Source organism: Carcharhinus amblyrhynchos, chromosome 29, assembly GCF_965287045.1.
Source record: "Carcharhinus amblyrhynchos chromosome 29, sCarAmb.v2.hapA, whole genome shotgun sequence".
In the NCBI taxonomy this organism is placed as follows: domain Eukaryota; kingdom Metazoa; phylum Chordata; class Chondrichthyes; order Carcharhiniformes; family Carcharhinidae; genus Carcharhinus; species Carcharhinus amblyrhynchos.
In genome coordinates this window covers 11,017,884-11,043,797 of record NC_137352.1, presented here as the reverse complement: position 1 = coordinate 11,043,797, position 25,914 = coordinate 11,017,884, and the positions used below count along the sequence as shown (strand labels likewise).

Sequence of the window (25,914 nt, the reverse complement as noted above, 5' to 3'; positions counted from 1 at the left end):
TCTCCTCATCTCTGTCCTAAATGGTCAACCCTGTATCCTCAGACTGTGACCCCTGCTTCTGGACACTCCCACCATCAGCAACATCCTTCCTGCATCTACTCTGTCCAATCCTGTTAGAATTTTATAGATTTCTGTGAGCTTTTCTCCTCATTCTTCTTGAGCTCCCACCATCAGCAACATCCTTCCTGCATCTACCCTGTCCAGCCCTGTTGGAATTTTATAGGTTTCTATGAGATTTTCCCCTCATTCTTCTTGACCTCCAGTGAATACAATTCTAACTGACTCAATCCCTCCTCATACGCCAGTCCTGCCATCCCAGGAATCAGCTCGGTAAGCCTTCCCTGCACCCATTCTGGAGCAAGAACACCCTTCCTCAGACAAGGAGACCAAACTGGCGTGTCTGCCCACTCAGAATATTCCAGGGCATAATTTTGAAGAAAACGGGGGCGTTCTCTCAGGAGCCCTTGGCCAATATTTATATCTCAGTCAGCAACACATAAACATATTATTTGCTTGGTGTCACATGAAATGTTGACATGCGGATTTGTGTGTCAGTCACTGGAAAATTATTGGTCTCTTCGGGGATTGTAACATTCCTCAAATAACGCTGTAGGATTTCTTTATATTCACCTGAATGGACAGATAAGGTCTTGGTTTAGTGTCTCATGTGAAAGATATTATCGTAGTATCATTAGACCTAGGAGCAGGAGTCGCCCCTGGAGGTTGCCCCGCCCTTCAATGAGATCATGGCTGATCTTCTTGTGGACTCAGCTCCACTTAACCACCCGCTCGCCCTTAATTCCTTTATTGTTCAAAAAACTTATCTGTCTATGCCTTAAAAACATTCAACGAGGTAGCCTCAACTGCTTCACTGGGCAGGGAATTCCACAGATTCACAACCCTTTGGGTGAAGAAATTCCTTCTCAACTCAGTCCTGAATCTGCTCCCCCTTATTTTGAGGCCATGCCTCCAAGTTCTTGTTTCATCTGCCAGTGGAAACAATCTATCCGCTTCTATCTTGTCTATTCCCTTCATAATCTTATATGTTTCTATAAAGATCTTCCCTCAAATATCCGTGAAAAAATACCAACAGAAAGGCTAATGAATGGTTTATTGTCTTGTAATTCGCATTTTATCTCCTAGATTTCCAGTTTGTATTTAATATTGCGACATGTGTTAAACTAATTGCAAAAGACTTGGCTTTGTAACTACAATAAGTGGCTGCATTCAGGCTGAAATACATTTGCATTGTTTCTTGCCAAATAATAACTCGACAGGGAAGTGTTTGTTTCCATGGGTTTGTTGGTAATTGGCTTCAGAAGATCACTGGCTTTGTAGCCGGATACTTGTGTGTTTAGGACAAAAGGTCCAGTTGCTGCTTGTGATTCTGCCAGCCAGGAGCTTTGAGCTGATGATAAGCATCAGGCCTAACAAACCAGTGCAGTAAATATGCAGAGTCCTACAGCTCTACCGAGTATGATAGTGTGCATGTCCTTGGTGTGACTAGCAGGGAATAGCAAACTTCATAATGGTATGAATTTTCATAGAAAAGAATCCCTACAGTGCAGAAGGAAGCCATTCGGCCCATTGAGCCTGCACCGTCAACAATCCCATCCAGGCCCTATCTCTGTAACTCCATGCATTTACCCTGCTTTGGGACTAAGGGGCAATTTACCCAATGGCCAATCAACCTAACCCGTATACATTTGGAATGTGGGAGGACTGAACAGCTGCTGATCTTCCTCCTGATTGGCCAGCAGCTCGGAGGTGGAACCTTGTCCTTTGAAGGGACAGTGACTACCGGCCATAGCGTCCGTCCAGTGCTACCCTGGGAGAGCCAAGGCAGCTCACTGCCTCCCCATCAGAATTCCAGCCTTCTTCCCAGAAAGCCTTGGGATGATTGGCCGATGGCCCTGCGGGTTGACCTCGTGGGCTGCCTGACCATCCAGAAAGAATGAGTCCATTATTCAATCCTGTCTATGGCCATCCAGAACACCTCGCGTTTTGGTCCATGAATTTGGGGTTTCTTTTTGCTTTCTTGACTGTCAGGCATCCCGAACCCTGAGTAATCTCCAGAGATACCAAGTTTATTTTGGGGGCTGAAGCAGGTTTGTAATGCCCGCCAATCTGGTGCAATTATTTCTATTAATCGCTCATTCAAGCTCCTGCTTTGAGTGACGGTCAGTGGGATATGCTGCTGGAGGCAAATGCTGCAGAGACCCCACCCTAGGTGGGGTGGTAGGATTCCGGTAATCAAGTCCTAGAGTGGGATTTGAACCAGGAGCGCCACAAGACTTCCTGTCCAGGCATTGGAGCATGTTACTGGCTGATGATGAGGAAAGGTTGTGTGCTGTGAGGAAACTAGAATCATAGAATCCCTACAGTGCAGAAGGAGGCCATTCAGCCCATCGAGTCTGCACCAACAACAATCCCACCCAGGCCCTATCCCAGTGACCCCACATATTTACCCTGCTAATCCTACTGATGCTATTAGCATGGCCAATCAACCTAACCCGCACATCTTTGGACTGAGAGGAAACCAGAGCACACGGAGGAAACCCACGCAGACGCGGGGAGAATGAGCAAACTCCACACAGACAGTGACCCGAGACCGGAATCGAACCCAGGTCCCTGGCGCTGTGAGGCAGCAGTGCTAACCACTGTGTCACCGTGCCGCCCTCGAACTGTATCTTTCTTTTATTTTGGAAGAGAAGGAAACTCGCCAACTTGCTTGTGGACGGTTAATATTGCCAGACCACTGACATCAGGCACGTCCAGCGGTTTTAATATCTCAATGTTATTTATCACTTTTGGCTGAAACGCGACTGGAAGTGATGTTCCAGTGAAAATGTATCGAGGAGGAAATGTGATGCAATCATTAAATTAGACAAGAAGCGTCTCCAGTGCTGATGCTGGTCCATAGCCAGGTCCCTCTGCTCCTGACCATTTAAGGCAATGTTAGTGCTGCAAACAGAAATATCAGTAAAATGTGGATGGAGGCTCGATCTGTCACTGGATGTTGGACAGCATTCAAAACCTGCGTTATCCAGTTCCTTCCAACATGCTCGAAGATTGCCAACTCATTGTTTTATCAGGAATAAAAAGAGGCAAAGAGCTATTCCTTTTTTTAAAAACTATGCCTTCCCTCGCTATATAATAAGGGGGCAGCACAAATAAGATGGTGGATGGGCTGAGTGAAGAAGATTCCTGGTATTCCCGAGCTTTTGCAGCGACTGTTTATTCTGGCCACCAACAGCCTCTCTTATTTCTTCAGCCACTGCAGCTTTACTTCATTTTTTTTTGTTTGGGATTTTTCCCAAGTTCCTTCTCCCTTTCTCCAGCCTCATGTCCAAGGCACCTGGATACGGTTCGACGAGATTCCGCTCTTGACAAAGGTTCACCTGGACTCGAAACGTCAGCGCTTTTCCCTCCTTACAGATGCTGCCAGACCTGCTGAGATTTTCCAGCACTTTTCTCTTTTGGTTACAGAGATTCCTCCGCCACCTTGCGCGGAAGGGGACCCATCTTCGGGTGGAAGCCTGGATGGTGAAGGTCAAAGATGTGGGAAGCAAGGAGCGATCTTACTGGCCAACCCCTGGATTGACGAATTTCGGATTGTTGAGATACTGCAGAGTCCTTCATGGCCAGTAAACCTTGTCGGGACACTTCAGTTATTCGGGCAAATGTTGCAAATCAGGGTCCCACAGCCAATGAGATACGCGACCAGTGAATCTGGTTTCAATGGTCTTAGAATTCCTAAAGTGCAGAAGAAGGCCATTCAGCCCATCGAATCTGCACTGCTTGTCTGACAGAGTATCTTACCCCGGCTCTTCACCCTACCCTATTTCCATATCCCCATGCATTTACCATGGCTGATCCTCCTAACCTACACATCCGGAACACTAATGGACAATTTCCCTTGGCCGATCCACCTAACCAGCACACCTTTGGAGTGTTGGAAGAAACCGGAGCAACTGGAGGAAACTTACGCAGACGTGGAGAGAATGTACAAACTCCACATAGATAGTCACCCGAGGCCAGAACTGAACCCGGGTGTCGCTTTGAGGGATGAATGTTGGCCGGGAGACCTTCAGTGCTCCTCTTCAGTGGGGATTTTAATTGAGAGACAGCAGACCAGGCCTTGGTTTAACATCCCAGCCAGAAGGCAGCATCACTGGCAGTGTGGTACTCCCTCGGTACTGCACTGATATGTGAGCTTAAATTATGCATTCAAGACCTAGAGGCATCACCGCAATCGATTTTTTTCTCTCTCTCTATCTGTCCACAGATGAGGATTGGTTACTGAAAAGGGATCAGGAACCAAAATACTACCCGCAGGGAATGCTCCCCCTTCCCTCATTTCCCCCCCCACACCCCGCCTTTCCCCACACCTCCCTTCCACCTTAACCCAGAGACATTGAAAGCAAAAGGGCATTATCTTAAACTCAGAGCCAGGAACACACTCCTCCTTGCAGTGGGTGCTACAAGTGCGGAACTCTGCCATGAAAATTGGAGCTCATTTAATCATCTGAATTCTGAGATCGAATGCTTTTTTGCCATTAAGGAGCTAAGGCAGAAAATGGAGTTATGATACAGACCATGATCTCATTAAATGGTGCAGAACAGGCTGGGGGCACTGAACGGCTTCCTGCTGTTCCCCTGAGCTGATTTCCCTCTCTTCCACCAGCGCAGCAGAGTTAAGGGACTGGAAATTTAATCAGCTATGTTATGCTTCAGTGCGAACACACAGTTACGGTGTAGGAAACAAGATGAAAACTGTGACCCTTCCACCCTCATGTGGCCCTAATTCCTGTTCCAAACCCCAGCAGCTTGATAAGCTTTGGAGGAACAGTCAAGACATGAAATTACCAATGGCATAAAGCAGTAGACTTGGCAGAGCCGAGCTCCCTTGGATAAACTAGCGGACGGCGTTACAACCTGTACTTCACCACGCCAAGGAATGGCACAGTGGTTCGCATTGCTGCCTCAAAGCGCCAGGGACCCTGGGGTCGATTCCTGGCTTGGGTCACTGCCTGTGCAGAATCTGCACGTTCTCCCCGTGTCTGCGTGGGTTTCCTCCGGGTGAATGAAGAACAAAATAAATTACAGCACAGGAACAGTCCCATCGGTCCATCAAGCCTGCACCAACCATGCTGCCCGTCTGGACTAAAACCTCCTACACTTCCGGGGACCATATCCCTCTATCCTTCCCGCAATCCGAAAGGTGTGCTGGTTAGGTGCATTGACCATGCCAAATTCTCCCTCTGTACCCAAACAGGCAGCAAAGTGTGGCAACTAGGGGATTTTCACAGTAACTTCATTGCAGTGTTAATATAAGCCTACTTGTGATAAGTAAACTAAAACTAAATACCATGTAAATCCCAGATTGTACATTAAAAACACTGGTGAGTCTGGTGATTGATGGCGTATGATTCAAATTTTAAGGAAGGAATGGATCGTGTCCCTTTCCTCCAGCAGAGACGGTCTGGAGTAAATTAGATTTCAGTGTCTCCTAGACCCCATCGGATCTTTGCAGAAGGGCTACCTGATATGGTTAAAATATGTTGCTGTGTCCTGTTACAGGGAGCCAAATCTCTGCCAGCTTTGTGTGAGGTTTCTTTCCAAACTGGCAACCTTCTGAGACTCGAAATGCATTTTTCACATCTCAAAAGGGTCTTAAAAATCCTTTGAGTAATTTTGACTTTGTGGGATAACCATAAAATGAATATCAAATGGCACATTTGATGGCAAAAATCTTCTGTTTATTTTATTTTATGAACTGGATGGGCGACTGTTAACCCAATATTCAGAGTTGATTCTCCGATCTTGCTCATCAAGAGTGGGGCTTGAACCTTCCACCACCAGACCCAGTGACGATCATTAAACCAAAGGTTCCTTCCCCCAAACATAGTAGAATCATTGAATCCCTACAGTGCAGAAGGAGTCCATTCAGTCCATCAAATCTGCACAGACCACAATCCCACACAGGCCCTATTCCCATAACCCCACACATTTACCCTGCTAATCCCCCTGACACTAGGGTCAATTTAGCATGGCCAATCCACCTAACCCGTGCATCTTTAGACTGTGGGAGAAAACCGGAGCACCCGGAGGAAACCCACGCAGACGCTCTGCTGGCTGGAGTCATACCTGATACGTGGGAAGATGGTTGTGGTTGTAGAGGGTCAATCGTCCAGGACGTCTTTGCAGGAGTCTCTCAAAGTTGGTGTCCTAGACCCAGCAACCTTCAGCTGCTTCATCAATAACTTTCCCTCCACCTTAAGGTCAAAAGTGAGAATGTTCGCCGATGTTTGCACAATGTTCGGCACCATTCGTGACTCCTCAGATACTGAAGCAATCCATGTTTAAATGCAAGATCTGGATAATATCCAGGCTTGGGCTGACAAGTGGCAAGTAACATTTATGCCACACAAATGCCAGGCAATGACCATCACCAATAAGAGACACTCTAATCACGGCACCTTGACATTCAATGGTGATACTATTACTGAATCCTCCACTACCAACATCCTTAGGGTTCCCATTGACCAGAAACTCAACAGGTCTCACCACTTAAACACAGTGGCTACAGGAGCAGGTTGGAGGTTTGGAGTACTGCGGCGAGTAACTTGCCTCCTGACTCCCCAAAGCCTGTCCACCATCTACACGGCACAATTCAGGAGTGTGATGGAATACTCTCTATTTGTCTGGATGGGTGCAGCTCTAATAACACTCAAGAAGCTTGACACCATCCAAGACAAAGTAGTCCGTTTGATTGGCACCACATCTACAAACATTCAATCCCAACACCACCAATGCTCGGTAGCAGCAATGTGTACTATCTACAAGATGCGCTAGAGCAATTCACCAAAGATCCTTAGTGAGCACCTTCCAAACCCATGACCACTTCCATGGAGAAGGGCAAGGGCAGCAAATACACAGGAACACCACCACCTGCAAATTCCCCTCTAAGCCACTAACCATCCTGACTTGGAAACATATTGCCATTCCTTCGCAGTCGCTGGGTCAAAATCCTGGAATTCCCTCCCTAACGGCATTGTAGTTCAACCCAGAGAACGTGGACTGACTGCAGTAATTCCAGAAGGCAGCTCACCACCGCCTTCTCAAGGGCAACTAGGGATGGGCAATAAATGCTGGCCAGCCAGTGATGCCCGAATGAATGAAAAAAAAGTGCAAACACCATGCAGAATTGCAAGGCCAGAATTGAACCGGGGTCCCCTGCGCTATGAGGCAGCAGTGCTAACTATAGCTAACCACTATGCCGCCGCAAACAGGGATAATCCCATTTTAACCACCTGAGCCCCGAAATTGCAAAGCTCTTCCCTCAGAAGATTGGATGAAAGGATCAAATGCGCGGTTGCTAAAATTTGCCGATAATGTAAAGGACAGTCAATTGTAAAGAGGACATAAGGAGTCAACAAAAGGATGTAGAAAGGTTAAGTGAGTGGGTGAAAAAATTGCCAGATGGAATTGAGGCCGGGATTTTCCAGCCTCGTCCGGGCTGGGATTTTCAGGTCCCAAATTCTCCATTCTCACTGGAAGCAGGAGCGGGGTGAGCGAGGTCAGAGAATCCCGGCCACAATGTGAGAAAGTGAGAACTTGTCCACTTTGGCAGGAAGAGTAGAAAATCAGCATATTGTTTAAATGCAGAGAGAATGTAGAACTTTCGAGGTGTAGAGGGATCTGGGTGTCCCAGCACATGAATCACAAAAAAATAGCAGGCAGGTGATTAGGAAGACAGATGAAATGTTATTGCAAGGGGAATAGAGTATGTAAGTAGTACCATTTTATAACAGTTGCACAAGGCAGTGGTGAGACCACATTTTAAGTACAGTGTATAATTTTGGTCTCCTTTAACATAAAAGGATATAATTGCATTGGAAACAGTTGGGAGAAGGGTCATGCAACTGATTCCAGAGATGAAAGGGTTTATCCTCTAAGGAACAGCTGGACAAGTTGGACCTGAATCCATTGGAATTTAGAATAATAAGAGTCAAACTTATTGAAACATACAAGATCCTGAGGTGACTTCACAGAGTGGATGCTGGGAGGATGTTTCCGCTTATGGGAGAGACTAAAGCTAGGGGTCACTGTTTATAAGTAAGAGGTCTCCCATTTAAGGCAGAGATAAGAAGAATACTTTTCCTGAGTGTTGCAAGTCTGTGGTACTCTGTTCCCCAGAGAGCAGTGGGGGGTAGCGTCAATGACTATTTTTAAGGCAGAATTAGATTCTCGACTAATAAGGGAGTCGAAGGGTATAGGAATTTGGCAGGAAAGTGGCATTGAGACAATGGCTGGAATTTTACTGCCTCGCCCATCCGAGGGCAATAGAGAATGGCATTCTGTGAGCAGGCGTGCCGGTAAAATTCCGGCAAATAGATTAGCTATGAGTTTATCAATCAGTGCAGCAGGTTAAAAGGGCCAAATGGCCTATTCTGACTCCTAATTTGTATGTTTGTAAATGAAGTAAGCTGGCTGTCGGTATTCCCCAACCTCTGAGCGAGGCCCAACACCAGAGCCAGAATTTTCTACACCCACCCCACGAGGCAGGTATTCCCACAGCGGAGGCAGCTCGCCTTTGGCTGTCGGTGGGATCTTCCAGTCCCACCGAACTCTCAGGAGTTTTGCACGGATTGCTCGTCTTGTTGTCAGGGAAGACGCAGTGGGGGTCGACTTTGGAAGACCCTACCAGCGAAAGGGCCAGAAGATCCTGCCCCAGAAAGAGATGCTCACGATGCCAGTACAAAAAAAACAAAGAAAATTACAGCACAGTAACAGGCCCTTCGGCCCTCCAAGCCTGCCCTGGCCATACTACCCAACGGAACTAAAACCCCCTACCCTTCTGGGAACCATATCCCTCTATTCCAACCTTATTCATGTATTTGTTCAGAAGCCCACTCACTATCGTATCTGCTTTCACTACCTCCCCTGGCAACGAGTTCCAGGCACCCACCACCCTCTGTGTAAAAAAAAAACTTGCCTCATGCATCTCCTTTAAACCTTGCCCCTCGCACCTTAAACCTGTGCCCGCTAGTAATTGACTCTGGGAAAAAGCTTCTGACTATCCACTCTGTCCATGCCCCTCATAATCTTGTAGACTTCTATCAGGTCGCCCCTCAACCTCTGTCGTTCCAGTGAGAACAAACCAAGTTTCTCCAACCTCTCCTCATAGCTAATGCCCTCCACACCAAGCAACATCCTGGTAAATCTTTTCTGTACCTTCTCCAAAACCTCCACATCTTCTGGCGACCAGAATTGAACACTGTGTTCCAGGTGCGGCCTAACTAAGGTTCTATAAAGCTGCAACATGACTTGCCAATTTTTAAACTCAATGCCCCGGCCGATGAAGTAGTCAAGACCTTGGAGGGAATTTTCCTGTTCCATCTGCCACGGGAATTGGAGCAGGTGAGGGGAGGACCATGGAAAGGCCCTCGGGTGGGGTTTTCCGGTTTAGGGGCGAACATGGGTGGAAAATCCCACCGACTGTGTGAGACTGACAATTCAGTGACTGCACTTGGACACATTTTGTTGCTTCTTTATGCGCCCTGGATAAATTGGATTGCCTCCAAGCTCAAACTCTCCAGCCTCTATTCACTAACGTTATCTTGGTTTTCACAGTGACGGCTGATGACTTGAACTTATCCGGCATGAAGACCCTGGAACATGTGGCGGTGACGGTAACCATCACGCACCCCGCTCGCGGCTCGCTGGAACTCACACTTTACTGCCCCAGTGGGATGTCTTCCCTCATCGGAGCAAAACGCATCATGGACACGTAAGTAACCAGTGGCAGAGACTTGACATGTCCAGAAATGGTGGAAGTAAATTCACTAACTACAAAGAGCTGACTACAGGATATCAGAGGTCCCATGTAGGAAAGGGTTGCTTTGAGGATGAGAGAGTGCCTCTGTATTAAAGATGAATTGGATAGGGGGATCTCTGTATGACAAGGGAGGTATGAGCTGCCAAGTTTTTTTATTATTCATCCCTGAGATATGGGCATCACTGGTTAGACTAGCATTTGTTGCCCATCCCTAGCTTCCTTTGTATGAAGTCTCACAACACCAGGTTAAAGTCCAACAGGTTTATTTGGAATCACGAGCTTTCGGAGCACTGCTCCTTCATCAGGTGGGTTGCCTGAGGAAGGAACAGTGCTTCGAAAGCTCGTGATTCCGACTAAACCTGTTGGATTTTAACCTAGTGTTGTGAGATTTCTTTCTGTGCCCGCCCCAGTCCAATGCCGGCACCTCCACATCATAGATTCCTTAGAGGAAATGGTGGCGCACCACCTTTTGTTAACTGCTGTGGTCTGCCTAGTGCAGGTACACCACAATGCTATTAGGAAGGCGGTTCCTGGATTTTAACCCAGCAACAGCAAAGGAACGCCAATACAGTTCCAAATTGAAAGCAGGAAAGTTGAAAGCGGGAAAGTGGAACTGATCCACTTCAGATCAGCCATGATCTTATTGAATGGCGGGGCAGGCTCGAAGGGCTAGATGGCCTACTCCTGCTCCTATTTCTTATGTTCTTATGTTCTGAAATTGGCATGGTGAGTCTCTTGGAGGAGCACTTGCAATGGTGGTGTTACCATGCTCCTGTCTTTCTAGGTAGTGAGGTCATGGGTTTGGAAGGTGCAGTCAAAGGAGGCTTGGCAAGTTCTTCAGAGCACCTTGTAGATGATGTGAATTGCTGCCACTGTACATCAGTGGTGGAGGAAGTGAATGTTTAAGGAGGTGGATGGGGTGCCAATCAAACAGGCTGCTTTGTTCCTGGGTGCTATTCTATTCTTGAGTGTTGTTGGAGCTGCACTCATCCAGGCAAGTAGAGGGTATTCCATCTTGACTTGCGCCTTGTCGATGGTGGACAGGCTTTTGGGAGTCAGGAAGTGAGATACCCTTCATAGATTTCCCAGTCTTTGACCTGCTCTTGTAGCCACAGTATTTATATGGCTAGCTCAATGAAGTTTCTGGTCACTGGTAACCCTTAGGATTGTAAAGTGTGGCCACCAGCACAGATTTCTGACACCTATTCCTTCTCCCCATTTAGAAGTCATTGAAAGCCCTATAGTGCAGAGGGAGACCATTCGGCCCATCAAGTTTGCACCAACAGCCATCCTGCCTAGGCCCTATTCCCGTAACCCCACATATTTATCCCGTTAACGTACACATCCCAGGACACTAAGGGGCAATTTAGCATGGCCCATCCACCTAACCTGCACACCTTTGGACTGTGGGAAGAAACCGGAGCACCCGGTGGAAACCCAGGCAGACACGAGGAGAACATGCAAACTCCACACAGACAGAGACCCAAGACGGGAATCGAACCCGGACTCCTGGCGCTGTGAGGCAGCAGTGCTAACCACTGTGCCACCCCATTCATTTATGTAAACAAATTGTTCCCTCCACGATATATTGATATCTGCAGGCTGACACCCATTTTCTAGACGCCTGCCCAGTTGATATTTCCCCTGGGCAGAATTTGGCAGCTGTCATTATTGAACTCTGAAATTCAGAGGCTCAGAATATATGCATCTAGGACTGGCACTTGGGTCACATCTTAGCGATAATTAGTCTCAGTTAAAACATCATCTAAAGAATAAAGAACAGTTCAGCACAGGAACAGACCCTTCGGCCCTCCAAGCCTGTGCCAACCATGATGCCTGTCTGAACTAAAACCATATGCACTTACAGAGCCCGTATGCTTCCATTCCCATCCGATCCATGTATTCATTTAGTAGCCCCTTAAATGCCACTATCGTACCTGCTCCCACCACCTCCCAGGGCAGCGGGTTCCAGACATTCACCACCCTCTGTGTAAAAAAAAGCCTTGAATCACACATCTCCTCTAAACTTTTCCCCACGCACCTTAAACCTATGTCCCCGAGTACTTGACTTTTCTACCCTAGGAAAGAGCATCTGACTATTTAGTAATAATATTACCCGTAGAAACTTCTAACAGAAGGAGGTAAATGTACAGGTTGTGCCTGCTCTGGTTTTTTGAAAATGCTTCACCCCTCACACACTGCGTTTTGTTTGTATTCCTGGTAGTTCCCCACCTTTAACCTCTTGTCCCAAAATGTTCTAAGGAATCCGCTTCCACCACATCTTCAAATAGAACCATGCAATTTCCCTACAACTCTCCTCATCTCTCCTTGAGATCTTTTTCCAAGGATCTCCAGTTATTGACCCATGCTCCAAAAGAGAAAATGCTGGAAAGCCTTAGCTCTGGCAGCATCTGTGAGGAGAGAAAAGAGCTGACGTTTTGAGTCGAGATGACCCTTTGTCAAAGCTTTGACAAGGGTCATTTGGACTTGGAACATTAGCTTGTCAAAGCTTTGACAAAGGGTCATCTGGACTCGTAATGTCAGCTCTTTACTCTCCTTACAGATGCTACTGAGATTTTCCAGCATTTTCTGTTTTGGTTTCAGATTCCAGCATCCGCAGTAATTTGCTTTTATTGACCCACGCTCGCTGGGAATATTTTTATGCCTCCTATTTAATCTATCAAAATGTGTAAAAGTCATATCCATAGAATCAATGAGATTTGCAGCATGAAAAGAGGCCCTTTGGCCCATCATGTTTGCACTAACCATTGAGCATCTATCTAGTCTCATCCAAGTCTCATCCATTGGTCTGTGGTCTTGTATGCCCTATGCTCGTCTAAATTCTTGTGAGAAGAAATGAGGGTGTTTGGAATTGCGAACGAACTTCCAGAGAGAGTTGCAAAGGCAGGCTTGATCGAGGTATTCAAAAGGAAATTGGATTGCCATCTGCAGTCAGAGGCTGTGTGAGGTTATGAGGATAGGGCAGGGGAGTGGGACCACATAGAATGCTCTTGCAGAAAGCCAGTGCAGACTTGACGGGCCAAACGGCCTCCTGCACTGCAAAGATTCTGTGATTCAAAACCTCTGAACATCTTCGAAACCTCATTAGGTCACCCTTTAACTGCCCCTAGTCCAAGGCAACCCTAATCTTTCCCACCTGGACCACACAACTGAAGTCTCCCGTTTCCTGGTAAACTTCCCCCGCATCCTTCCCCAGGCTGTTCTGAATTTCCTGAAGTGTGGTGCCCACAGTTCTCCAACAGGGTGGCACAGTGGTTAGCACTGCTGCCTCACAGTGCCAGGGACCCGGGTTCAATTCTGGCCTTGGATGACTGCCTGTGTGGAGTTTGCATGTTCTCCCCGTGTCTGTGTGGGTTTCCTCTGGGTGCTGCGGTTTCCTGCCACAGTCCAGAAATGTGCCGGTTAGGTTGATTGGCCATGATAAATTGACCTTGGTATCAGGGGGATTAGCAGGGTAAAATATGGGGTTACAGGAATAGGACCTGGATGGGATCGAGGTTGGTGCAGACTCGATGGGCTGAATGGCTGCCTTCGGTACTGTAGGATTCTATGATCCTATGAACTGAGATCAGATTATCAAATTGTAAAGTTCAAAGTGTTTTAACCTTGAAAAATCTGTGTTAGTGAGAAAGGGTTCAATGGTCAGGTTGGTGGAAGATTAGTAGGTTTTCGTTAGTATGGGGCGAGTTTAGTTCTTGGATATTCTTTGTTGATGTTGATTTAACTAAATTAGTTTTATTGAATTTGCTGACAGGATGTTTAGGTTGGAGAGATTGCCTGGCGTCGTACCTTTTCCCCACGAGTTAATATTAGCTCATTGGCACGTGCAGAGATGAAACCCCCACACACATCCAGCCTGGGCTTATGTGTTGTACAGCATCGACCTCTCATCACTGGGAGAAAACACTTCTCTTCAAAGCTCTGAAATTCTATCTTTAAATTCTGAAGTCATAAGATGAGACCTCTCTTAACTAACTGGGAAACCCAAACATTGATTCAAATGAGGTCTCTCTGGATAGTTCTGCATCTTAGAGGATTCGTTTTTGACGTTGATCTTGTGGCAAACTGACTGCTGCTGTTGCGCATGTATTCAGGCGTTATTTTCTCTATTTTTGGTCCGCTGAATGTGCCGAGGATTTTAGATGTTTGTCTTGCCGAGGGAAAGAAACCGTTCTTAGCCAGTCGTTCAAAGGAAGCATACTTGTTTTTACAAAATCGTTCTTTGACTGAATATTTCCAACAATATTTTTGATCGTGGACAACCCTGCAAGTGTATTTTGCAGTAAAAAGTCTTACAACATCAGGATAAAGTCCAACAGGTTTATTTGTTAGCAAACACCACTAGCTTTTGGAGCTCTTGCTGCCCCTTTGTCAGGTGACGAAGGAGCTGCAAGCGCTCCGAAAGCTAGTGGCATTTGCTACCAAATAAACCTGTTGAACTTCAACTTGGTGTTGTAAGACTTCTTACTGTGTTTACCCCAGTCCAACACCAGCATCGCCACATCAGTGTATTTTGCAGCAGAACTCGATGTTCCTGGATCGCAGAATATATTAACGTTGAAAGTTTATTCTTTAGTATTGCAAGTAGGCTTACATTAACACTGCGATGAAGTTGCTGTGAAAATCCCCTCATCACCACACTCCGGTGCCTGTTTGGGAACACTGAGGGAGAATTTTAGCACGGCCAATACACCTAACCAGCGCATTTTTCCGACTGTAGGAGGAAACCAGAGCACCCGGTGGAAACCCACGGGGAGAATGTGCAGGCTCCACACAGTCAGGGACCCAGGCTGGGAATCGAATCCGGGTGCCAACCACATAAATATATTTCTAAGGAATAGATAACTTTATCTTGAAAAGCTCCTCAACACCCGTTCTTTCCCTCTCGCCTACTTTATCATCTCAGCCTTTTACTCAGTTCACCACTGATCCTGACTTCAGCCACCTAACCCTTCCATAGACCTCTCCGCCTCTCTCTCCTCCTCTGGGACGCTCCTGAAAATAGACCTTCTGATCAAGCTTTTTGTCCCTTGTCTTTGTTTCTCTTTGATCATAGAATCCCCACAGTGCAGAAAGAGGCCATTCAGCCCATCAGTTCTGCACTAAGTTTACACCAACAGCAATTCCACCCAGGCCCTATCCCTGTAACCCCACTTATTTACCCCATGACACTAAACAGCAATGTAGCATGGCGAATCAACTTAACCCGCACATCTTTGAGGTCAACCTTTGTCAGACAAATGCCTCTGTGAGGTGGAAATTTTTTGTGAGCCAAAGGTGCTATATAAATGCGAGTTGTTATTGCTTCCGCCGCAATAGGACATTCAAGGCCGTGTAATCCTCTGTGTTGAAAAAAAATACACTTCTTCCAGTCAGAGCTTTGTAAAAAAAATTTTTGTAACGATTTTCAATTTACAGCAAATTAAGGCAAAATGATTTTTCATCGTTCAAAAACTGGGACTTTCTAAAGCTGAGATATGGAACTTGTGATCAGCCTTCCAACCTGCAGGACTTGTCGAGTCATGTCTCTTTATAACAAGTCATTCATCCTGATGATGTTGTAAAGAAAAGAGATTTGAGTTGCACAAAGAGGGAGGTGACGGCCTAGTGATATTATCACTGGGCTATTAATCCAGAAACTCAGCTAATGTTCTGGAGACCTGGGTTCGAATCCCGCCACGGCAGATGGTGGAATTTGAACTCAATACAAAATATCTGGAATTAAGAATCTATTGATGACCCATAAAACCATTGCCAATTGTCAGGAAAAACTCATCTGGTTCACTAATGTCCTTTCAGGAAGGAAATCTGTCACCCTTACCTGGTCTGGCCTACATGTGACGACAGAGCCACAGCAATGTGCGTGATTCTCAACTGCCCTCGGGCAACTAGAGATGGGCAATAAATGCTGGCCAGCAACACCTGTGTCCCAGGGATGAATAAAAAAAAATGTATTGGAGACTTGCACAAACTCATTCAAAATGTTCAAAAGCACCTTTGTTTTCGAAGCGGGGTAAAAAAATAAGATTGATAATGTGCTTGAGAAAGGATATTAGCAGTGGGAGATCAGACCAGAGACTAAATGTCTCTGTCATTAGACTAAATGTCCTCCTCCTGTTTCTAATATTTCCTGTGTACCAAGATGATGATATATCAAGTATTTGATCAATTGTAGACATTGCAGGTAACGTTCGCAGCACAAATGACTTTTGTTTGTTGTTTCCTTGCTCGAGTGCAAAGCTAAATTAAGTTGCCTTCCTGGGTTGCACATGGTTGACGGGAAGTTGAGACACCAAAAGCCAGATTCAACTTTTGAAATCATTACAAAAAAATCTCAGAGAAACTGTCCAATTACTTCAACTTTTAAGTTCCAGGAACACAGTCAGGGCACTTGCTGGTATCTGGGGGAAAAATGTGGGAAGATTATTTCTGGTGCAGGAGATTGTATTTGTACCAGAAAAGCACACAGTAAAAGATGGAATTCCTACAGTGCAGAGAGAGGCCATTTAACCCAACAAGCCTGTACCAACAATCCTCCCCAGGCTATGTACCCATGACCCCATGGGAGGAATTTTCCCATCATGACCACCACGGGAGAGGAGGGCATGGACCATGTAAAGGTCTTTTGACCTTAGGTAGGATTTTCCAGTTTTGGCATGAACGCAGCTGGAAAATCCCCCTCCCCTCCATATTTACCCTGCTAATCTCCCTGACACTGAGGGGCAATTTAGCACGGCCAATCAACCTAACCCACGCATCGTAGAATCATCATATAATCCCTTCAGTACAGAAGGATGCCATTCAGCCCATCAAGCCTGCACTGACAATAATCCCACCCTATCCCCATAACTCCACATATTTACCCTGCAGATCCCCCCAAAATTAGGGTCAATTTTGCACAACCAATTCACCAAACCCACACATCTTTGGAATGTGGGGCAGGTGGAGGCGGAGGGGGGGGTGTGGAGAGAGAGAGAGACAGACAGACAGGAGCACCCAGAGGAAATCCACAGAGACATGAGGAGAACGTGCAAACTCCACACAGCCATTCACCCGAGACCAGAATTGGACCCGGGTCCCTGATGCTGTAAGACAGCAGTGCTGATCACTGTGCCTCCGTGCCACTGTGGTTTTATGCTACGCAGCAAGATGGGGATTGATACTGGCAGCAGTGGATTTACTGTTCCAAGAGGCTGTGTCGCTAAGTGGCTGTGAGCACCCTGACCCCCACATTAGCTTGGTGCTAATGAGTGAGGCAACTGGAGATGAGTCTCCTGTATGTTCCCTTCCCATTCGAGGATGATTCCCCTTTTACTCGGGCTAGTTCTGGATTGGCGCAGACCGCGAGGGGACCAATTCGCTCTTCAGGAATGGCTGGTGAAGCAGTCAGCCGTAATTTGAGAGGGAGCTTTGGAAGAAGCATTTGTGTGGTCGATTCCTAGATGGTGTTCCCTCCGGATAAACCTGAGAAATGCCAGCGCAGCAACACAACAGAATCAAACTCCTCCAGGAACTTGTCTGCTGTTTATTTGAGGTTGGGCCTGTACGTGCTGCATGGATGTGATGTGATGAGTTCATGCCGTGTAGTCAGTCAGTGGAGAATTGTGATTGATCTCGACAGAACATTCTGTCCGTTGTCACAGACTGTTGGAGGTTAATTCTGTGTTGCGGTAATTAGCTGGTTTCAAGCACAATGTAGCTGCAGCTGGCCTTCATTTCCGCCCAGGGAATAGGCTTTCGGCCTCTCTGCCTCCTGATTCAAATGTTTTTGTTTCGCGGCAGTAATTGGGCCTGTTCTCAATTACCTGGCGCTCTCTACATGTTTTTATTTGAGTGTGATTAGCCGCTTCGCTGCCAAGATCGTGCACATCAGAACCCGATCCTGCTGTTTCCTCTCTCTCTCTCTCTCTCCCATAAGAAATGAGCCCTACTGTTTCACTGTCTCTGACTTGAGCAGCTATTCTTGTGTGGGCCCAGATCCCAAGTGTTTGCCGGCTATTCGGTCGTAGACAGTATCACCAGGCCGGCACGGTGCCACGGCGGTTAGCACTGTAACCTCACAGCGCCAGGGATCCAGTTTCGATTCCTGGCTTGGGTCACCGTCTGTGCGGAGTTTGCACGTTAACCCCGTGTCTGCGTGGGTTTCCTCCGGGTGCTCCGGTTTCCTCCCTCGGTCCAAAGATGGGCGGGTTAGGCGGATTGGCCATGCTAAAATGTCCCTTAGTGTCAGGGGGACTAGCTAAGGTAAATACATGGAGTTACAAGAATAGGACCTGGGTGGGATTATGGTCTGTGCAGACCCAGTGGGCTGAATGACCTCCTTCTGCACTGTAGGATTCTATGAGGATTCTATGATATATATTAAGCTGATCTTTCTTGTCACCCTATCTGTAACTGTAACACCATATTCTGCACCCTATCCTTTCCTTCTCCTCCATGTACTCCATGAACGGTACATAAATAGTATAACATAGTATAAAAAATATACTATATTATGGTATAATGTAATAGTATAACCCCGTGCACCCTGAACATTCTCTCTTTCACCTTCTTCCATTGGGAAAAAGACACACAAGTCTGAAAACACGTACCAACTGACTCGAGAACAGCTTCTTCTCTGCTTCCATCAGACTTTTGAATAGACCGACCACATATTAAGCTGATCTTTTTCTATAGTCTATCTGTAACTGTAACACTACATTCTGCACCTTCTCCTTTCCTCTTCCCCTATGTACTCTATGAGCGGTATGCTTTGTCTGAATGGTGCCCAATAAACAATACTTTTCACTGTATCCCAATACATGTGACAATAATAAATCAGGTCAAACCTTGGCCAACAGGCTGTTCACCCACAGGGCTCATTGTGGTGTTGGCAGGCTATTTAACCATGGAGTGCGCCATGGCTGGGCTCAATTTTATTCTATCCCAGCATCCAATCGTGTGGACATCCTTGGCAAGAAAGACTGGAGAACAATTAAATGACAGAAATACGAGGCCCCCTATTTTCTTTTTAGCTCTTCCACACCCCCCCCGCCTCTCCAACTTGCCCATTTTCCAGTCCCTGAGCTTCACCCATGTGTACGTGCCGCTCCTCAGCCCATCTCGCTGATTAAGGTGGGCACCTCTCGTATGCCCAACCTCGCCATTGTAATGAGGCCCATCCCAAAATGTGCGCCAGGGTCAATTAGAAGGAGAGGCCGGGCTGTGAGTAGGACAGAGTCTCCGCTGTCCCAGGGAAGGTTGAAGTCAAGGCCCTGAAGATACTGGGAGTGAAATGATGAAGAGTTGATACACTTGGGATGGAACTCTACCACCTCACCTGCCACGGAATTCGAGCAGACAGGGATCCGACTGTGGAAATCTCCACTGACCTCGGGCAGGAATTTCCCTTCTCATCGAGTGAGGCTGTAAAATCCCACCCTCTGTGTTGCTGACCCCCTAAAACAATGATCATTTATTAGCAAAGGACAGCACGATCGCACAAGGGGGCACGGTGGCACAGTGATTAGCACTGCTGCCTCACAACACCAAGGACCCAGGTTCAATTCCCGGCTTCGATCATTGTCTGTGCAGAGTCTGCACATTCTCCCCATGTCTGCATGGGTTTCCTCTGGATGCTGTGATTTCCTTCCACAGTCTGAAAGACGTGCGGGTTATGCATTGACCCGAACAGGTGCTGGAATGTGGTGACTGGGAGAATTTCACAGTAACTTCATTGCAATGTTAATGTAAGCCTTACTAATAAATAAACTTTACTTTTTAATGGTATAGGAGTAAATTTAGTGCTTTCAAATTGGCAATCTTGTTAGAAAGCCTGCCAGATTTTTCATTCCAAGCCAATGGCTTTACACACATTAACAGAGGAGAAAATTACCCAAATTATTTTATAAAGAGGCAAAACACTAAATGCTGGAAATCTGTAATAAAACCAGGAAAAGCTGGAAATACTCAGCAGGTCAGGCAGCATCTGTGAAGGGAGAAACAGAGTTAATGTTCCCTGGATGATCTTTCATCAGAACATTTGATATTTTTTATTGGGATGAAAGGTTATTAACGTTAAACATGGGTTTAAAAAAACACATTGATTGGAACTTCCCGGCTCTTCATGCTGATGGTATCTTCCAGTCCCGCCAACAGCGCATCTCCGCCACAGTAAAGCCTGCTCCTAGCCAATAGCGAACTTCCTCCTTTCACAGCGTGGAAATTCCCACCCATTCTGTATTCCTATCCTGACTCTCTCTTCATGTACCATTCCCTGAGATGGTTTTGGTGATCATGGGCTTCCATGTGTTGGTCCATGGCTATGCTTGGTAAGATATTGAAGTGGTTTCCTATTGCCTTCCGCAGTCTGGCTGGCCAGGAAACTCTCTCGCTACCTGCAGTAGGCAGATAGGAAGGATTTACGGGTTGATCATCAACCTGTTTAACACGCCTTCCATGGCCACTAGGTCCCAGAGTGGGACTCAAACCCGGAGTTTTCTGGCTTTGGATAAGGAACGCCGTGCAATGCACCATTAGACCACCCCTGTTCTTACTACCAGAATGAATAACCTCACACCTCCCCACACTTCGTTTCCCACTGTGCGCTGCAAAGGGTCCTTCCAGTTGCATACAACAGTCTCTGCTGGCACTGCCTGTACTTTTGGCAGCCACAGGCGGACTGAATGTTCAATCAAGCCAGTGACGTGTGTACCTTTGTGATCACAAAACTGGGATCCTCTAAAATGCTAGTGCACAGGAGGAGGTCATTTGGACGAGCGCGTCTGTGCTGGTGGTTTTCCCTCTGACTTCCTGCTTGCTCCCCCTTTTATCATAACCCTTTGTTCAAAACCTTTGAAATGAATGACTGAATTTGAGAATGCCACACTTTGGCCACCACTGTGGAGCAATTTCTTTTCTAACTCTATGAATATCTTGTTTAGGATCATAGAATAGAATCGTAGGATCCCTACAGTGCAGAAGGAGGCCATTCGGTCTATCGAATTTGCAACGACCACAATCCAACCCAGGCCCTTTCCCTGTAATCCCATATATTTACTCTGACACTAGGGCCAATCCACCTAACCCACACACCTTTGAACTGTGGGAAGAAACTGGAGCACCCGGAGGAAACCTACGCAGACACGAGGATGGACTTTTGATGAGGTTGGGGGAGGGGGTTTTGATTCTGGCATATGGGCCTGATAATGGGATGCAAATGTATTCAAATGACGTTTCCAACATCGAACGGAAGAAAACAACACGACCTCCCACTGCCGGGGTTGGGGGGGTGGGGAATGATTGCGGCAATTTGGGGAGAATGTGCAAATTCCACACAGAGACCCAAGACCAGAATGGAACCTGAGTCCCTAGCGTTGTGAGGCAGCAGTGCTCACCACTGTGCCACCCCTGTTCTCACTACCTCTAGTGGCAACAACCTATCACTATTTATCCATATTATTCCCCTGCATAATCTTGCAGTCACAATCTGCCTTGCAATGTAATCTGAATGGAATTCACTATATGGGCTTTGGGCAGTCACGCCAACTTTGCTTCCTATCTCTAAACACAGGAGAAGTTAATTACGTTTACATTGCAAAAAATAATTAAAGTTGTTGAATCGCTAATTATGGAATGGATCAGTTTACATCTTTGTTGATGATAATGAGGGCTGACACTGCCTCTCTAATTGGGCCGAATGCAATCATAATGGGAACACCTTGCAGAAAGAGTGCGGTTCAGTGGGATTATATACAGAGTGTCCCCAATAAAGTGTGGAATGTGTTGGGTTCTCTCCATGGAGCACAGATCTCAGCACACTCTCCACATCAAACTTTCAGCCTCTTAAAACTGTCATCAAGCTGCAAAGAGCAAAAGCACTCGGACCTTCGACACTGTTTGCCGCAAGACCCCCCGAGTCAGGCCGACAGCCTGCTGCCTCCATGGCTCATCGACTGTAAGAGCTCGGGTTTATCCTTCCCAGATGTCTACTGCAGCCTACTCACAGCGGACAGCTGTTCCACGGTGGTCTCCAATTCTTGCACTCAGCATTACAACCACTACTCAATTCTCCGTCTCTGTCTGTCTCCCCCTCTGTCTCGCACAAACTGTAATTTTATCAATTATCGTCAATTTGCGGAGTGATGTGTCCCAACTGTTAAATAATTAATGTACCACCGGACAACTTACTTTGTTAGGATAAATAGAGTCTTGTGTTACACAGGAAAGATGTTGCACAATATTGAATGATGTTTTAAAAAAAAACCAGGTGGCACGGTGGCAAAGCGGTTAGCACTGCTGCCTCACAGTGCCAGGGACTGAGGTTCGATTCCCGGCTCAGGTCATTGTCCGTGTGGAGTTTGCACGTTCGTCCTGTGTCTGTGTAAGTTTTCTCGAGGCATTCCGGTTTCCTCCCATAGCCTGTAAGATGTGCGGGTTGTGTAGATTGGCCATGCTAAATTGTGCCTTAGTGCCGGTGAGATTAATAGGGTAAATACATGGGGTTACAGGGATAGGATCTGGGTGGGATTGTTACTGGTGCAGATTTGATGGTCCAAATGGCCTCCTTCTGCACTGCCGAGATTCTATGATTCTACCCCATCCATGCAATGTTTCTTCAAGTATTTATCCAATTTTGTTATTTATAAGGTTCTACCCTTTTGGACAATGCATTCCAAATACTTGTCAGGTAGAAATTTTTTTTTTGATTTGATCTATTATTGTCGCATGTATTGGGATACAGTGAAAATTATTGTTTCTTGCATGCCATACAGACAAAACATACCATTCATAGAGTACCTAGGGGAGGAGGAAAGGAGAGGGTGCAGGATACAGTCTTGCAGTTACAGATAGCGTGTAGAGAAAGGTCAGCTTAATATATGGTACGTATATTCAGAAGTCTGAAAGCAGCGAGGAAGAAGCTGTTCTTGAGTTGGTTGGTACGTGTTTTCAGACTTTTGTATCTCCTTCCTGACAGAAGAAGGTGGAAGAGAGAATGTCCAAGGTGCGTGAGGTCCTTGATTATGCTGGCTGCTTTCCTGAGGCAGTGGGAAGTGTACACAGAGTCAGTGGATGGGAGGCTGGTTTGCGTGATGGACTGGGCTACGTTCACAACCCTTTGTAGTTTCTTGGAGTCTTGGCCAGAGCAGGAACCATACCCATCTGTGATACAACCGGAAAGAATGCTTTCTATCGTGCGTCTGTAAAAATTGGTGAGAGTTGTAGTGCACATGCCAAATGTCCTTAGCTTTCTGAGAAGGTAGAGGCACTGGTGGGCTTTCTTAACTATAGTATCAATATGGAGACACCAGGACAGGTTGTTGGTGATCTGAAAACCTAGAAACTTGAAGCTCTCAACCATCTCCACTTCATCACCATTAATGTAGACAGAGACATGTCCTCTCCTTCGCTTTGCTGACATTGAGGGAGAGATTATTGTCATCGTACCATTTCATCAGATTCTCTATCTCTTTCCTATACTGTATCTCGTCATTGTTTGAGATCTGCCCCATAACAGTGGTGTCATGAAGTTGGATTTGGAGTGGAATTTGGCCACCCAGCCAGAGATGAAAAATGAAGCATAGTAAGGGGCTGAGGAGACAGCCTTGTGAGGCACTGGCGTTGAGGATGATCGTGGAGGAGGAGGTGCCCTATCCTAACTGATTGGGTTCTGTGGGTTAGGAAGTCCAGGATCCAGTGACAGTGGGAGGAGCCAAGCCCTAGGCCCACAGAGTTTGGAGTAGAGTTTTATAGGAATAATGGTGAGCTGTAGTCAATAAATAGGAGTCTGACATGGTGTCTTTGCTATCCAGGTGTTCCAGGGTTGGAGTACGGGCTGGGGAGATGGCGTCTGTTGTGGACCCATTGCGGCGATAGGCAAACTGTAGCGGATCCAGGCAATCTGGGAGGCCAGAGTTGATGCGTGCCATGACTACCCTTTCACAATGATGGATGTCGGAGTCACCGAGTGATAGTCATTGAGGCACGCCTGGCTTTTCTCTTTACTCATGTCATTCTTGTTCCTTTGCCAATCACTCACAATCTGTGTCCTCTCGACCCCTGAGCTACTGGAACTAGTTTACTTTATCATGATTTTAAACTCTGCAACAAATCTTAGTTTCCCACTGTTCCGTTTTGGCTATTTCTGCCGTCCCATTTACTTTTCTTTCCCACCTGGGACCTGCAGTAAAGAGAGTGGAAAAGGGATACGCGATACATTGCATAAATGATTTGGGGCGGCAGGGTGACACAGTGGTTAGCACTGCTGCCTCTGAGCGCCAGGGACCCGGGTTCAGTTCCAGCCTCGGGTCACTGTCTGTGTGAAGTTTGTAAATTCTCCTCGTGTCTGCGTGGGTTTCCTCCGGGTGCTCCGGTTTCCTCCCACAGTGCAAAGATGTGCAAATTAGGTTGATTGGCCGTGCTAAATTGCCCCTTAGTGTCGGGGGATTATCAGGGTAAATTCATAGGGGTAACGGGATAGGGCCTGGGTGGCATTGTTGTTGGTGCCAAATGGCCTCCTCCTGCACTGTAATGATTCTATGTATTAATCAGCAGCTATTACATTAATAATCAGGACCTAATTACATTAATTATCCAATTCCTATTCCTTTAATAATCAGAATGCAAGTATGTCAAAATCAGAAAAATTTGAATAAATAATCAGAGTCCTACAACATTAATAATCCAGATCCTATTACACCAACGTCATTTGCTAATTGTGTCAATAATCATGGTCCAATAAGGATGCATAGTTATTACTAATCAAAGTAATACATGAATAATCTAGATATTTTTAAAAATTAGTCAGTGACCTATTGCATCAATAATGTAGATCCTATTACATCACCGTCCAGTAACTACCAGGATCCTAAACTACTATCAGCTCAGAAACTGAAGCCTCCCTCTGCCACACCTCTCCACCATTCCCCCTCCCCACAACAGCTAAAGCCTCTCACCCCATCTTCACTCTCAATACCCCTTACATCTCCCTAATTGGAGGCATTTGAATGGGGGGGTCACAGCGGGAAAGGGCTTGGGAAGCTCTGTGTGAGAGATCTGGAGCAAAACACAGGAGAAATATGTTTACACAAAGGACTCTGAGTTACTGGTGGGGGTTATGGAAACAGACACCAGGTCAACATGTAAGAGCAATGGAATGTGTGTCTTAGGAGCAGCATGGTGGCACAGTGACTGGCACTGCTGCCTCACAGCACCAGGGACCTGGGTTTGATTCCTGGCTTGGGTCACTGTATAGAATCTGCATGTTTCCAAGAGGCGTGCTGGATAGGTGCATTTACCGTGCTAAATTCTCCCTCAGTGTACCTGAGCAGGCGCCAGAATGTGGCGACTGGGGGATTTTCACAGTAACTTCATTGCAGTGTGATTGTAAGCTTTCTTGTGACACTAACAAATAAACTTTAAACTTTATTAAAAGGTATATGGAAAGAGGGAAGGCAGAGGGGATTAGGACTGCTAGTTGTGTGCCTACATAGACAGCTGAATTCCCCCTTTAATTGGGGCGTTGCAGCACTTCCTGCTCCTGTGATACATTTTCCCGCAGCAAAGAACGCAGCTCACCACCAACCATCATTCCTGGAAAGAATTGTCCTACTCTCACATTTACCCTAAAAAGAAAAAGTTGCTGTGGTCCAAAGCACAGGAACAGGTCCTTTGGCCCTCCAAGTCTGTGTTGATCACGTTCTCCAATGCAGCTGCCTGTATCCCTCTATTCCCTGTTGGTTCATGTGTCTATCCCGATAAGTCTCCTTATTGGTGGACACTGTGTCTTTTGCCAACACAAGATGGTCACAAAGATGGCCACCAAACTCCGTCTGCCTTGACGCACTGGTCTGCACCTACACAGGAAACTAATGGCGTCACTATGCTGTGCCCCAACTTGCCAGAAGACTTGAGATGTAAATTTAATAGCCTCTGATCTTGTTCAATCGTAAAAACTATACAGAGCAGAAGAAGCTATTTGGCCCATCAGGTCAGCACCAATTGGCAGAGTATCTTACCCTGGTCTACACACACACACACACACACCATCCCTGTGCACAGAACAAAGAGCA

At 46.5% G+C, this 25,914-nt stretch overlaps 1 protein-coding gene across 2 annotated transcripts in view; it reads left to right on the top strand.

Annotated features, from left to right (window-relative positions):
* Positions 1 to 25,914, top strand: part of pcsk7 (proprotein convertase subtilisin/kexin type 7) — a 234,248-nt gene that overhangs the window by 194,277 nt on the left and 14,057 nt on the right. For both annotated transcript variants that reach the window (XM_080214647.1, XM_080214648.1), the window contains exon 12: positions 9,640 to 9,796. In XM_080214647.1, the coding sequence (XP_080070773.1) occupies positions 9,640 to 9,796 (157 nt within the window). The remainder of the gene's footprint in view (positions 1 to 9,639; positions 9,797 to 25,914) is intronic.